Source organism: Schistocerca serialis, chromosome 3, assembly GCF_023864345.2.
Source record: "Schistocerca serialis cubense isolate TAMUIC-IGC-003099 chromosome 3, iqSchSeri2.2, whole genome shotgun sequence".
Classification (NCBI taxonomy): domain Eukaryota; kingdom Metazoa; phylum Arthropoda; class Insecta; order Orthoptera; family Acrididae; genus Schistocerca; species Schistocerca serialis.
The window spans coordinates 293,071,545-293,086,869 of NC_064640.1; the positions used below are offsets into that span (position 1 = coordinate 293,071,545).

Genomic DNA, 15,325 nt, shown 5'->3' on the forward strand with positions numbered 1-15,325 from the left:
TATGGAATACGATGAATAAACATTTTGAGAACGAACAACTAAGAACACCAGAGATCTAAAGTTACCTACAGTTTACAATAGCGCTCAGAGAGCTCATGCCTTGAAATTTTCACGGAATGAAACACAGTGAAATAATTTTGTTGATTATTGATAAGCCATCTAGAGTCGATAAGGTGTGCTGAGGGCAGCTCACTGAATTCAAGGTAATTTCCTACATTAAAACTCAATTCAGTTAGGAGCATTTCTGTTGCACACTTACTAAGTCACAAGAAATGTTCCAGGTTGTGGTGATACGCTGTCTGACTCGCTGTAACCATGTTGATATGTTCAGGTGATGCCTAAGAATGAACGCTGTTCGTATCGATATTTATAAATGGTCCGTTTCTACACGTCACAGCGGGAGGAAGGTGTAGTCCTCATTTTCAGTATAACTGTTGTTCACTTGTTGGTAAGTTTATATCCATTATTGTAATCAGGCTCTCATCGAAATGTATAAAAGTTAGTCCTAAAATCAGATTATCGACGACTGATGGTGATTTTTCGTGTTGCTACCGATATCAGCGATCAGTTTGTAATCACTGTGACACAGTCATACCTCATAAACAATAAGTTTACCAAAACATGTTTATGTACACTACTGGCCATTAAAATTGCTACACCAGGAAGATGACGTGCTACAGACGCGAAATTTAACCGACAGGAAGAAGATGCTGTGATATGCAAATGATTAGCTTTCCAGAGCATTCACACAAGGTTGGCGCCGGTGGCGACACCTACAACGTGCTGACATGAGGAAAGTTTCCAACCGATTTCTCATACACATACTGCAGTTGATCAGCGTTGCCTGGTGAAACGTTGTTGTGATGCCTCGTGTAAGGAGGAGAAATGTGCACCATCACGTTTACGACTTTGATAAAAGGTCTGATTATAGCCTATCGCAATTGCGGTTTATCGTATCGCGACATTGCTGCTCGCGTTGGTCGAGATCCAATGACTGTTAGCGGAATATGGAATCTGTGGGTTCAGGAGGGTAATACGGAACGGCCTCGTATCACTAGCAGTCGAGATGACACGCATCTTATCCGCATGGCTGTAACGGATCGTGCAGCCACGTGTCGATCCCTGAGTCAACAGATGGGGAAGTTGCAAGACAACAACCATCTGCACAAACAGTTCGTCGACGTTTGCAGCAGCATGGACTGTCAGCTCGGACATCATGGCGGCGGTTACCCTTGACGCAGCATCACTGACAGGAGCGCCTGCGATGGTGTACTCAACAACAAACCTGGGTGCACGAATGGCAAAACGCCATTTTTTCAGATGAATGCAGGTTCTGTTTACAGCATCATGATGGTCGCATCCGTGTTTGGCGACATCGCGGTGAACGCACATTGGAAGCGTGTATTCGTCATCGCCATATTGGTGTATCACCCGACGTGATGGTATGGGGTGCCATTGGTTACACGTCTCGGTCACCTATTGTTCGCATTGACGGCACTTTGAACAGTGGACGTTACATTTCAGATGTGTTACGACCCGTGGCTCTACCCTTCATTCGATCCCTGCGAAACCCTACATTTCAGCAGGATAATGCACGACCGCATGTTGCAGGTCCTGTACGGGTGTTTCCGGATACAGAAAATGTTCGACTGCTGCCCTGGCCATCACATTCTCCAGATCTCTCACCAATTGAAAATGTCTGGTCAATGGTGGCCGAGCAACTGGCTCGTCACAATACGCCAGTCACTACTCTTGATGAACTATGGTATCGTGTTGAAGCTGCATGGGCAGCTGTACCTGTACACGCCATCCAAACTCTGTTTGACTCAATGCTCAGGCGTATCAAGGCCGTTATTACGGCCAGAGGTGGTGACGAACATCTGCATCCACGATGGTCTGGAACCACACTAGAGATTCAATTTCACAATGAAGCATGGACTAGGATTTATTCCTTCTTTTTATGATAAAGCAGCACTGCACAAGTGATGCCGTTTTTAGGCCACGTACTATTAATATTCACCGGTTTGCTTTAGTATATCATGACCCGTTCTTTCACATTATAATACCTGATTTTACTATGTAACGCCATTCAGCCTCATATTAAAAAATTGAGCTCGCATAATGAAAGACGGTAGTTCAAATCCTTATCCAGTCACCCAGATTTAGGTTTTGCGTTGTTTGCCTGTATTCTTAAGGTAAGTGTGTAGATGATTCCTCTGAAATGGACACGGCCGATTTACAGGGTGGTTATAATTAAACTTTCGCTACCCCCACGAAAAATGACTGATCATAGGACAGCTAAACTATGTGGAAACATTTACAAGGACATGTGGAAGAGAAATAGCGAATAAATCATGGAAATGAACACATTTTAATTTTCATACGAGAGGGTAATATTTTGTAATTGTTTACCATGTTTATTTTCAAGGCTACAAACATTGCTCAATGTGACGACCATCTGCATCCACGATGGCCTGGAACCACACTAGAGATTCCATTTCACAATTGTCCGCATCGCTTTTCAAACGGTAAAATGTGTTAATCCCTGCTCGTCTTGTCCAGATCCATGTTGATGTTTGTAACTGTAATGCACACTCATTCTTGTGTTTCAACCCTACGTCCCGAACCACTACCGGTGCCTAACAGCAAGTCGTGACACTAACACTACTAACAACGCAAATCCTGCAGCGCAGTTCTGAACATCATTCTTTAATGTTGGACATCAATATGGTAAATAGTTTGCTGTCTACACTGGCTCAAGTAGCGAAAGTGTAATTATAACCACCCTTTACTTCCTCATCTGAGTTTTGCTCTGTCTCTAGAGTCTCGTCGTCGACGGGACGTTTCTTCCTTCTTTGTTCCAACTTCAAGATGAATGATATGGCTATAATTAGGTAACAACAGCAAATGGAATCTTCTTTCCTCGAATTTACTCTTTGAGTTATACTTAGGGTCTATGGAGTAATAAGAATATTTGTGTTGGGAAAGACGTCAGCTTTGGATAAGGAACAGTAACAGTTCGTTTGGTGCTTAACTAGCAAGCTAAGTGCAAAGAGGAAGCGTTAAAGCTCATCTGAACAATTATTCTCTTTGTTCCACAGGAAACATCTTTGCTTCTTAATGTCACGTGTAGATAAAAATGTCTATAGTTGGATGATGTAGGGTAAGAATACGTCCGACAATTACATAATATTTTAAATAAAGAATTACGAGGACGACATAAAACTAATATGTAGGCAAAAAGTAGAAGAATATAGAAAAATATACTATTTTGCCTTGAGATAGGTTACCTGCACTCAAATTCTCTCTATTTATTTTGCTCTTTGTGATTCCTGTTCTAAAGGGAGGATTCTAGTGGCGTAGCTAAATGTAATTTCTCAAAATGTAATAATACAGAAGACAGATACTTGCGCCGTTCGTTTCAGTTCCTTAACATTTATTTTTCAAAAAGCTCGGAAACATTCTTCTTTTTTGTCATAAATACAGTAGAGTTACATTGAAGCGAATGTTTTCGATGAGTTTGGGAGAGCATTCAGAATTTGAGATCTATTATTTTATTTAACGTTTCTAGGACCTCGTGCTCGTTAGAGTCTAACCATGTATTATGTATATAGGACAAAAAATTGAGTGTGACTGTGCTGAAGGAACTGTCCCGGCAATTGTTTGGGATGATTTGGGCAATGATTTATCTTGGTGACCAAAAGGAGACGTAAACTCCATCGTCTACACTAATGATGTCGGTGTCACTATTTGCATACGATACACTGAAGAGAAACACCAAACTAATAACTATATGCCGGCCGATGTGGCCGAGCGGTTCTAGGCGCTTCAGTTCGGAACCGCGCTGTTGCTACGGTCGCAGGTTCGAATCCTGCCTCGGGAATGGATGTGTGTGGTTTCCTTAGGTTAGTTAGGTTTAGGTAGTTCTACATTCTAGGGCACTGATGACCTCAGATGTTAACTCCCATAGTGCTTAGAGCCATCTGAACCATCTGAATAACTATACTTGCATTTTGGGAAATCAATGTTAAGTGCGAGTCAGAGCACTTTTATTGTACCCTATGTTATCGTTGGTGGACTCATACTTGACTCTGCTCAAGCTGTTGTTAGCCACTCTTTTCATCTTCACAGTCAAACTTTATGCAGGAAGTATAAGAAATTCCAAAGATACTATAATGAAAATCGATTTTTGGAATTTTCTAATCATGTTTTAGCAGCGTGCTCGACTTTCTTCATGTGTCTTTCAGTACTGATTTTCAGGCTCTTCAACTATGTTCATTGACGTCACGCTTCTGTGTATACACTGGACGTTCCCTGTTCGGCAAACTCGTTAGCAATGCCCATTTTCCCAGAATTTTCGTGTAAGGTTATTGTAAGCAGTTTTTTTTCATACGCCATCTGCAGTGTCTCTATGTGCTACAAATGAATCGATACGTTTCTCATTGCTGTACTCTCAACAGACTCTAAGTATTTGTTTCATTTTATATACTTAAGGCTGTTACTTCCACATGTGTGTTTTACATATCTGACTGTAGTTGTGACTCATTAATCTTGTGCCGAAGTTCACTAGACTAGTACGTTTTGTGAAGTGAACAACTTCATATTTTTCTACATTAAGAGCAACTTACAATCTTAGCCACAAGTAAGAAATGATCAAACACTATTATACTTTTTATCAGACACATTACTGCTTCATACGCGAAATTCTGACTTTACAACTGACATTATTAGCGAATTTATTGAAATACACCATTATCTGAGAAAAAAGTGAAGCACCTAGAAGATACAGTTGGTTGTATATGTAACTTTGTTCATGTACACACCATCATCCACTGTGTAAGTGATTACAGTTCCATTTCCCTGTGACAGGTAGAACGGCTACCAGAGAGCATTAGTGTTGTTTGTGTTTAACGTTGTATCAGGCTTGTACTGTGTATTGAACCGGGGACCTAGAAAAGACGGAGAGGCTTCGTCCCACCATAGCCCTTAGTGGTTCACAACCCCACAACAGGCTACAGCAGTCCACTCACCCCACCCCACCACCACCCCACGCGAAACCCAGGGTTATTGTGCGGTTCGGCTCCCAGTGGACCCCCCACCCCCCACCCCCTCCCCAGGAACGTCTCATACCATACGAGTGTAACCCCAAATGGTTGCGTGATAGAGTAATTATGGTGCATCTGTACGTGGAGACAGTGTTTGCGCAGCAATCGCCTACATAGTGTAACTGAGGCGGAATAAGAGGAACCAGCCCGCATTCGCCGATGGAAAACCGCCTTAAAAACCATCCACAGGCTGGCTGGCACACCGGACAACACTAATCCGCCGGGCGGATTCGTGCCAGGGACCAGCTTGCCTTCCTGTTCGGGAAGCAGCGCGTTAGACCGCGCGGCTAGCTCGGCGGGCTTTGTATCAGCCTTGGTAGGATATATTAGTCAACCATAATATTATTGCATCTGGGAGTGAGGGCGCTTCAGTCGGCTTATCGTGAGTCAATGCTTAATCAGGATTGATAGTATATGGGCAAATGACCTGAAAGCATTGACAGTGCGATGTGTTTTGCTTAGTCATCACTATACTTGTTGTGTAATGTCACCGCGCGTTTCTCATAGCACCAAGTGCAATAATATCGTGATTGCGTAGTATAAGGGGCGTGAAGAGCGTCAAATATTGAGTCTTCATTGATACAGGGATGTCGTGCACTCGTGCGAGACTGTGTTGTCAGCACCTGACAATTTGTGAGCACCACATTGTGGGTCGCCATTGGGCTAGCTGGACGAATCGTGCAATATCTGGATTTGTAGGGCGTTTGGATGTGACAGTGGTCCGACGCTGCAATTCGTGGGAACGTTAGGGCGGGTACACTCGTCGTCAAGGTTCCAGTCGGCCACGTCTGTCGACCACAAGGAGGGATCGCCATATTGTGCACTAAGCACCCTGTAACCCCTCCACATCTGTACCTGGCATCCGAGAGTCACTAATGAACTCCCTGCAAGGTTCTGTGTCATCCCACACTATTGGTCGGAGACTAGCAGCAGCTGGACTAGGAAATTAACCTCCTATGCGTAGGTTGTGGTTAACACCACAACACAAACAGTTGCGACTGAAGTGATGCCGTGACCGGGAAGCATGGACTGCTTATGTATGAGGTCACATTGTGTTCAGTGATGGATCACAGTTCTAAACTAGCTGGATGACCATCATCAGGCGAATATGGTGACGACCTCGTGAGAAGTCACATTCTTCCAGTGTTTTGGAGAGACAGACGTGTCACGTCGTGGCGAGCCACGGCTAATGGTGATCGATGTAGCTCACGGGGATCCTGCGTCTTCATGCGTTGACTCTCGTGCGACAGTATCATGGTGCCATTTTTCAGTAGGACAAGGATCGTCCATATATGGCAAATGTCTCTATGAACTATCTGTGTGATGTTGAGGTGTTCATGTACCCAGCAAGATATCCTGATCTGTCCCTGATAGGACACTTTTGGGATCAGCTCAGACGACAGCTGCGTCCCTTGCCAGTATCCAGGATATCAAAGATCGGTTCATGCGTTAACTCTCATGCGACAGTGTCGTGGTGCCATCTTTCAGTAAGACAAGGATCGTCCAAATATGGCACGTGTCTCTATGAACTACCTGTGTGATGTTGAGGTGTTCATGTACTCAGCAAGATATCCTGATCTTTCCCAGATAGGACACTTTTGGGATCAGCTCAGAAGACAGCTGCGTCCCTTGCTAGTATCCAGGATATCAAAGATCGGTTCATGCGTTAACTCTCATGCGACAGTATCGTGGTGCCATTTTTCAGTAAGACAAGGATCGTCCAAATATGGCACGTGTCTCTATGAACTACCTGTGTGATGTTGAGGTGTTCATGTACCCAGCAAGACCTCCTGATCTGTCCCTGATAGGACATTTGTGGGACCAGCTCAGACGACAGCTGCGTCCCTTGCTAGTATCCAGGATATCAAAGATCATTTGCAACAATTGTGAGCCAGCTCGCCCCAAGAGAGGATTCAACTGCTTCATGGCGCTCTTCCCAACCGCATCAGTGCAAGCATCCAGGCTAAAGGGAGTGCAACGTCATACTGGTAAGTGGTATCATACTGACAAATTCTTTTTAAATTTGACTAGATTGTAATCAGTGGAGTAACATCACATATCTTCTCAACCCCTTCTGCGTGCTACACTTTTTTGTCAGCCAGTGTATAACATAGGCAGCAACTATCCTGTAGTACTTCAGTGGGGGCGCATTCAAAATTATGTCTGGATCTTAGGATGACACTCAAACCAGGACAGAAAACTTGCTAGATATCACATATAAAGGCGTCAGTAATCGGAAGCTCTTCGAAAATCCAGAAAACATCGTTGTTCTTCACGAGTGTTTTGATATTACGTGTGAACAGGTGGAGCATCAGTTCTTTCATTTACGGTTACTCTGGAACCAAAGTAGCTGTCATGGACGATGCGGTGTTTTCTTCAAGTAGATATTTCTTTTTTTAGTTCCAAACTTCCACTAGAATCATGGGTAAAGGTATTACTACTTCATCAAACACAAAGAGTAAGTGCTGCGAAGATTAAAAATATATTTTAGCATTTTAGCTTTAATAAATAAACCATACAGCACTGCTAAGTATTTTACAGGAAGCAATTCTGCAGTCAATCGCTGTCACGATTGTAAAGGGAGTAGGGGGAATACAATGGGTATATCATTACAAAACATAATGAGAAGGTTAAGGAAGAAGAGAGAGCGCGGCGGAAGTGGTGAGCCAATACTGGGGCGGCGGCGGCGGCGGCGGCTGGCGTCACTGCGCGTAGTCCAGCTCCGGCTCGCCGGCCAGTATCCAGTCCAGGCGGCGCGGGGGCGCCATGCGAGCACTCGGCCGCTCGCTCTCCACCAGCTGCAACACAAAGAAATGGCCGCTGCTCTTACACAACCTGGACTAGGGTCAATCAGCGAGCTATGGCGAAAACTCAGAATGTAACGCACCCTAAACAACTGAATCGATATCTGAGGAGCAACAACCAAAGCGTATCTCAATAAGCTACTGTTTCGTAAAAAAAAAAGTCATCTTACAAATATTGTGTCTTGACAGTTGTTTTATGATAAATACATGGTGAGGCAGTTAAGACAGGCCACTCCATATGAGTACACTACTGGCCATTAAAACTGCTACACCACGAAGATGGCGTGCTACAGACGCGAAATTTAACCGACAGGAAGAAGATGTTGTGATATGCAACTGATTAGCTTTTCAGAGCATTCACACAAGGTTGGCGCCGGTGGCGACACCTACAACGTGATGACATGAGGAAAGTTTCCAACAGATTTCTCATACACAAACAGCAGTTGACCGGTGTTGCCTGGTGAAACTTTTTGTGTTGCCTCGTGTAAGGAGGAGAAATGCGTACCATCACATTTCCGACTTTGATAAAGGTCGGATTGTAGCCTATCGCGATTGCAGTTTATCGTATCGCGACATTGCTGCTCGCGTTGGTCGAGATCCAATGACTGTTAGCAGAATATGGAATCGGTGGGTTCAGGAGGGTAATACGGAACGCCGTGCTGGATCCCAACGGCCTCGTATCACTAGCAATCGAGATAACAGGCAGCTTATCCGCATGGCTGTAACGGATCGTGCAGCCACGTCTCGATCCCTGAGTCAACAGATGGGGACGTTTGCAAGACAACAACCATCTGCACGAACAGTTCGGCGACGTTTGCAGCAGCATGGACTATCAGCTCGGATACCATGGCTGCGGTTACCCTTGATGCTGCATCACAAACAGGAGCGCCTGCGATGGTGTACTCAACGACGAACCTGGGTGCACGAATGTCAAAACGTCATTTTTTCGGATGAACCCAGGTTCTGTTTATATCATCATGTAGGTCGCATCCGTGTTTGGCGACATCGCGGTGAACACACATTGGAAGCGTGTATGCGTCATCGCCATACTGGCGTATCACCCGGCGTGATGGTATGGGGTGCCATTGATTACAAGCCTCGGTTACCTCTTGTTCGCATTGACAGCACTTTGAACAGTGGACGCTCCATTTCAGATGTGTTACAACCCGTGGCTGTACCCTTCATTGCTGGCCTAAGTGGCCGTGCGGTTCTAGGCGCTGCAGTCTGGAACCGCGTGACCGCTACGGTCGCAGGTTCGAATCCTGCCTCGGGCATGGATGTGTATGATGTCCTTAGGTTAGTTAGGCTTAACTAGTTCTAGGTTCTAGGGGACTAATGACCTCAGAAGTTGAGTCCCATAGTGCTCAGAGCCATTTGAACCATTTTTTACCCTTCATTCGATCCCTGCGAATCCCTACATTTCAGCAGGATAATGCACGACCGCATGTTGCAGGTCCTGTACGGGCCTTTCTGGATACAGGAAATGTTCGACTGCTACCCTGGCCAGCACATTCTCCAGATGTCTCACCAATTGATAACGTCTGGTCAATGGTGGCCGAGCAACTGGCTCGTCACAATACGCCAGTCACTACTCTTGATGAACTGTGGTATCGTGTTGAAGCTGCATAGGCAGCTGTACCTGTACACGCCATCCAAGCTCTGTTTGACTCAATGCCCAGGTGTATCAAGGCCGTTATTACGGCCAGAGGAGGTTGTTCTGGGTACTGATTACTCAGGATCTATGCACCCAAATCGTGTGAAAATGTAATCACATGTCATTTCTAGTATAATATATTTGTCCAATGAATACCCATTTATCATCTGTATTTCTTCTTGGTGTAGCAATTTTAATGGCCAGTAGTGTATATCCAGAATGAGTAAATGCATCGAGATGCTGCTTTCGCAAGTTATGGTGGACAACATGACGAATTTCCCAATGTTCGCAAATAATTTTTATCGTTTACAGCAGCTGAATTATGGCACCGGCTTTTTTTTCTAATTGAACCATACAGGGTGTTCAGTTCCCCCTAGCGATGGGTTTTATGCAACCCGCAACGTCTTCAAAAACTACACACGAGATTTTCATATTCTCTTGCCTGCTACACGCAAACTATTATTCCAACAGGAAAAATGAACAGGACCTTTCTGCAGGATATTTAATGTCGTTAAATTTTATACTGAAATACGTTTTCGCTGAAAGCCATGGTTTTCGAGTAATCAAGAAAAACGCGTTTGAGGGTCACATCTGTAAGTTTTTCTCGAATAATTCGAAAAATACGGCCTCTAGTGGAACTTATCGCAGTATAAAATTTGAGTACATTAAATTTGCTATAAACAGTTCCTGTTCTTTTATATTGTGGGAACAATGGTTTCCACAGAGCGAGCGAGAGAATATGCAAATCTTGCATGTGGTATTTGAAGGCGTTGCGGGTTGAATAAAATCCATCGGTACGAGCAGTTGAATCACCCTTCAGTGGAATTTGAAAGAAACTTCTAGGAGAAATTCTACGACATAATATATATCAGATTTGATCAAACAGTATCAAGATAACAGCGCCGAAAGTCATTGTCCCGCCATCATGAGAAGAGGTTCCACTAACATACTAAATGTAAGCAAACACCTAACTCAGGTATGGTTCTCGTGTCTACCAGTGCGTTAGAAGCCCACCAGTCTGTGTTCTGCTGTTGTAGCAATCAGGTAACTTTAGACATTCACAATGTATGCAATAGTCGTAAAAGTGGATATAGTTTATGGCAAATGTCGCCAAACTATTAGAGCAGCTGTAATTCTGAAGATATGTCGCTGCCACAGTTGTTGGAAGACAACCCACTGGACATAAAACGATCAGTGTGGTATCACACGGATGTCCCTCCCATTCCACACATGTAATGGCAGACCCTCTCAAGAGAACATTTAGAGAGCATCGGAACGGTCGTTCAGAAAATCCAAAATGGTCTGGACACTCAGAAAATTTAGCACTTCTATACTTTTATCTATGGCGAAAAATAAAACAAGAGGTCCATTAGAAAGCACCTACGAAAACCCGAAGGAATGAAATGCCTTCTAACACGGGCTTGTGCTGCCGTTAACTCCAGGTGAAATTCAACGTGCAGTATTGTTTCTCCAGAATCACCTTATCGCGCGTAGCAATGCTCAAGATCAACATTTTGAGCACTTAAATGACTACCGTGATAATAGACACACGAACCGTACCTTAGTTGCCGGTCGAAGTGGCCGAGCGGTTCTAGGTGCTTCAGTCTGGAACCGCGCGACCGCTACGGTCGCAGGTTCGAATCCTGCCTCGGGCATGGATATGTGTGATGTCCTTAGGTTAGTTAGGTTTAAGTAGTTCTACGTTCTAGGGGACTGAGGAGCTCAGATATTACGTCCCATAGTGCTCAGGGCCATTTGGACCTTAGTTACATGTTTGTTTACATTTAGTATAATAGGACAGACATCTGTAGAACCTCTTCTCCTGATGGTGGACAGTCGTTTGCGGCGTTATCATCTTAATACTATTTGATCAATTCCGATACATGCTATGTTGCTGAAATTCTCTAAGTAGCGTGTTTCAAATGCCACAGAATAAAGTCAGTGTCGTAATTTGGCGACTATAGACGTTAAAAATTACTTGCGAAAGTTTCGCCATATTGTCCGCTATAACTTATTGAAAACCACACCTCGAAATATTTACTGATTCTGGATGTATTTGGGGAGTGTCCTGTCTGACTTGGTTCACCCTGTATATGTAACACCTGTTATTAAAAAAAATTGTGCTGGAAAGTGGACTCTGACAGAAATCACTTGCGCAGTTAAAAAAAATATACAACAGCTTCACGTGTCACAATATGTCATTCTAAAGAAAAGTCATTATTAGTATCATCGTTGTTATTAACACTACATGCGCGTTTATATAGTGGTTGGACAAAAATATAGAAACACCGCGAGAAATGCATGTTTGCACATAAACGAAGACACTAGCCAAGCCTGCAGGTGGCGCTGTTGTATTTCACCACGAACGACACCTACGCAGTGCCCTCAATATGCTACAAAAAATGGTTCAAATGGCTCTGAGCACTATGGGACTCAACTGCTGAGGTCATTAGTCCCCTAGAACTTAGAACTAGTTAAACCTAACTAACCTAAGGACATCACAAACATCCATGCCCGAGGCAGGATTCGAACCTGCGACCGTAGCGGTCTTGCGGTTCCAGACTGCAGCGCCTTTAACCGCACGGCCACTTCGGCCGGCTCAATATGCTACAACCGTCAGTCGTGTTCAGAACAGTGTTCTGTGTAGTTGTAAGTGCATTATGTCGGAACTAAGTTAATTCGAATGTGGAAAAATTGTTGGTGCTCGTATGGTGCGTGCTTCCGTAACCAAAGGATCCAAAGTGTTTGGTGTTTCAAGAGGCAACGCATCGAACACCTATACTGCATACAGGAAAACGGAGAAACATCATCTGCTAAGTCAAAACGTGGACGAAAGTGAGTATTGAGTGAGTGTGACAGACGGGCACTGAAGAGAGTTGTGATGAAAAATAAAGGGGACGACAGCTGCAAAAGCCACTGCAGAACTGACTGTCGCACTCGCGAGCCCTGTCCAGCACTAATACAGCACGAAGGGAGTTTCATAGGGTGGGAATTTCAGGGCGAGCTGGAATTCTAAAACCACACATCCGCGATATAAATGCCAGTAAAAGGAAAACGTGGTGCCGAAGCAATAAAACCTGGTCTATGGAACAGTAGAAAAAAGTAATTTGGTTGGATGAGTTTTATGTCACACTATTTCCAAGTTCTGTCCGAGTTTACGTCTGGTTACTTGAAATTGCAACTATTTTGGAACACGTATTATGTTCGAGTATAATGACTTTTCTGCAGACTAGAAATCTACTCTGTAGGAATCAGCATGGGTTTCGAAAAAGACGATCTTGTAAAACCCAGCTCGCGCTATTCGTCCACGAGACTCAGAGGGCCATAGACACGGGTTCCCATGTAGATGCCGTGTTTCTTGACTTCCGCAAGGCGTTCGATACAGTTCCCCACAGTCGTTTAATGAACAAAGTAAGAGCATATGGACTATCAGACCAATTGTGTGATTGGATTGAAGAGTTCCTAGATAACAGAACGCAGCATGTCATTCTCAATGGAGAGAATTCTTCCAAAGTAAGAGTGATTTCTGGTGTGCCGCAGGGGAGTGTCGTAGGACCATTGTTGCTATTCATAATATAAACATAAATGACCTTGTGGATAACATCAGAAGTTCACTGAGGCTTTTTGCGGATGATGCTGTAGTATATCGAGAGGTTGTAACAATGGAAAATTGTACTGAAATGGAGGAGGATCTGCAACGAATTGACGCATGGTGCAGGGAATGGCAATTGAATCTCAATATAGACAAGTGTAATGTGCTGGAATACATAGAAAGAAAGATCCCTTATCATTTAGCTACAATATAGCAGGTCAGCAATTGGAAGCAGTTAATTCCGTAAATTATCTGGGAGTAGGCATTAGGAGTTATTTAAAATGGAATGATCATATAAAGTTGATCGTCGGTAAAGCAGATGCCAGACAGATTCATTGGAAGAATCCTAAGGAAATGCAATCCGAAAACAAAGGAAGTAGGTTACAGTACACTTGTTCGCCCATTGCTTGACTATTGCTCACCAGTGTGCGATCCGTACCAGATAGGGTTGATGGAAGAGATAGAGAAGATCCAACGGAGAGCAGCGCGTTTCGTTATAGGATCATTTAGTAATCGCGAATGCGTTACGGAGATGATAGATAAACTCCAGTGGAAGACTCTGCAGGAGAGACGCTCAGTAGCTCGGTACGGGCTTTTGTTAAAGTTTCGAGAACATACCTTCACCGAGGTGTCAAGCAATATATTGCTCCCTCCTATGTATATCTCGCGAAGGGAGATCATGAGGATAAAATCATAGAGATTAGAGCCCACACAGAGGCATACCGACAATCTTTCTTTCCACGAACAATACGAGACTGGAATAGAAGGGAGAACTGATAGATGTACTCAAAATACCCTCCGCCACACACCGTCAGGTGGCTTGCGGAGTATGGATGTAGATGTAGATTTTAGAGGAAGAATGGCATGAAATTCCGTTGAAAACCATATAAGACCTGTATCATAGATTCCCATACAACTGGAAGCTGTTTTGAATGCCAGCGGTCTTCCTACACCGTATTAGGCATGGTAATGTGTTTTGTTTTTTGTATTTCCATATTTCTGCTCACCCCCTGTATCTACCATACCTATTATTATTAACTACATACCATGTAAATTTTTTGTTTATCAGGTTGTATTCTACATATTACACATTTCATAACTTGTATTAATTACGTATGAATTTATTAGTTTTATACCGAAAAAGAAATGCTGTGAAAGTTGGATAAATGTTTATCAATATTCTTGCCACATCAGATTCGATTATAAAGTCAATCTTCCAAGGAGTTCCTCCGTCAAGAGTTAAATGTTCCACTAATAGACCATACGGTACTGATCTTTATGTTAGTGCACATATTTTCATCATCCATTCCGAAAGAGAGCGGTTTTAAACACGCTGACAAACTGCCTGTTCGCTTTTGCCTCTATTTCTTCGACCGAAGGTTGTTTGATGACTTTTGTGATTTTTCGAGAGCACAAGTGGCTGGCATTGTCAAAGTTTCACCCTCCACTGCTGAACACCAGAAAAATCTTCAACAAACGTCGACCGAAGAACCCAAGACAGAAGCAACAGATAATTTGTCTGTAAGTGGCCACGAAAGCCTCAACGATTTTAAACACTCTGTTATTACATAGTTTCTTGAATGCTTCAATAGAAGGAATGCTCCTATTTGTTACCACTTCACGAAGGATCTTGATAGGAACACATAGCTATGAATTTCTTTCTTCAGACCTTTGTAGAATGTTCTTTCAATAAAAACTGAAAAACGAATGATTTTCAGACGTATATTTGTCTAGACTTTTCTCGTTTTCTCGCTTTAAACTTCGAAAGTTCCCAAAAGTGTATTTCAGATACTGTATTTTCTTCTAGCAAATAATGGAATACAGAATGGCAAGCCATTGACATCCTCAGTCAACTACGAACGATGGGACCACTACGTTAAGGAAAATGGCCTCTTATGACAATCGGCCTTCCAAGCTCAGATGATGTAATCAAATATATAGGGTGATTCTGCCAAATGGCGATCAGCTGCAGAAACCCATCCCTGAGAGGATAAGGACTGTGGGCAGACGGGAAACTCTAGTGGATGGCACATATCCACAACTTCCCGGAAAATCTGAATGCGACCACTTTTACAATTGGAATGTCGTTCACAGTAAGTATCAGTTATACGATGAAAATGGTTTATTTCGCATACTTTTATACTTTGATGTCATTTGATATGTACGATAT

At 43.4% G+C, this 15,325-nt stretch overlaps 1 protein-coding gene across 1 annotated transcript in view; it reads right to left on the bottom strand.

Annotated features, from left to right (window-relative positions):
• Positions 1 to 7,564: 7,564 nt before the first annotated feature.
• LOC126471592 (uncharacterized) overlaps positions 7,565 to 15,325 on the bottom strand; it is a 75,202-nt gene continuing 67,441 nt past the window's right edge. The window contains exon 3 of the mRNA XM_050099827.1: positions 7,565 to 7,903. Coding sequence (XP_049955784.1) covers positions 7,808 to 7,903 — 96 coding nt within the window. The 3' untranslated portion in view covers positions 7,565 to 7,807. The remainder of the gene's footprint in view (positions 7,904 to 15,325) is intronic.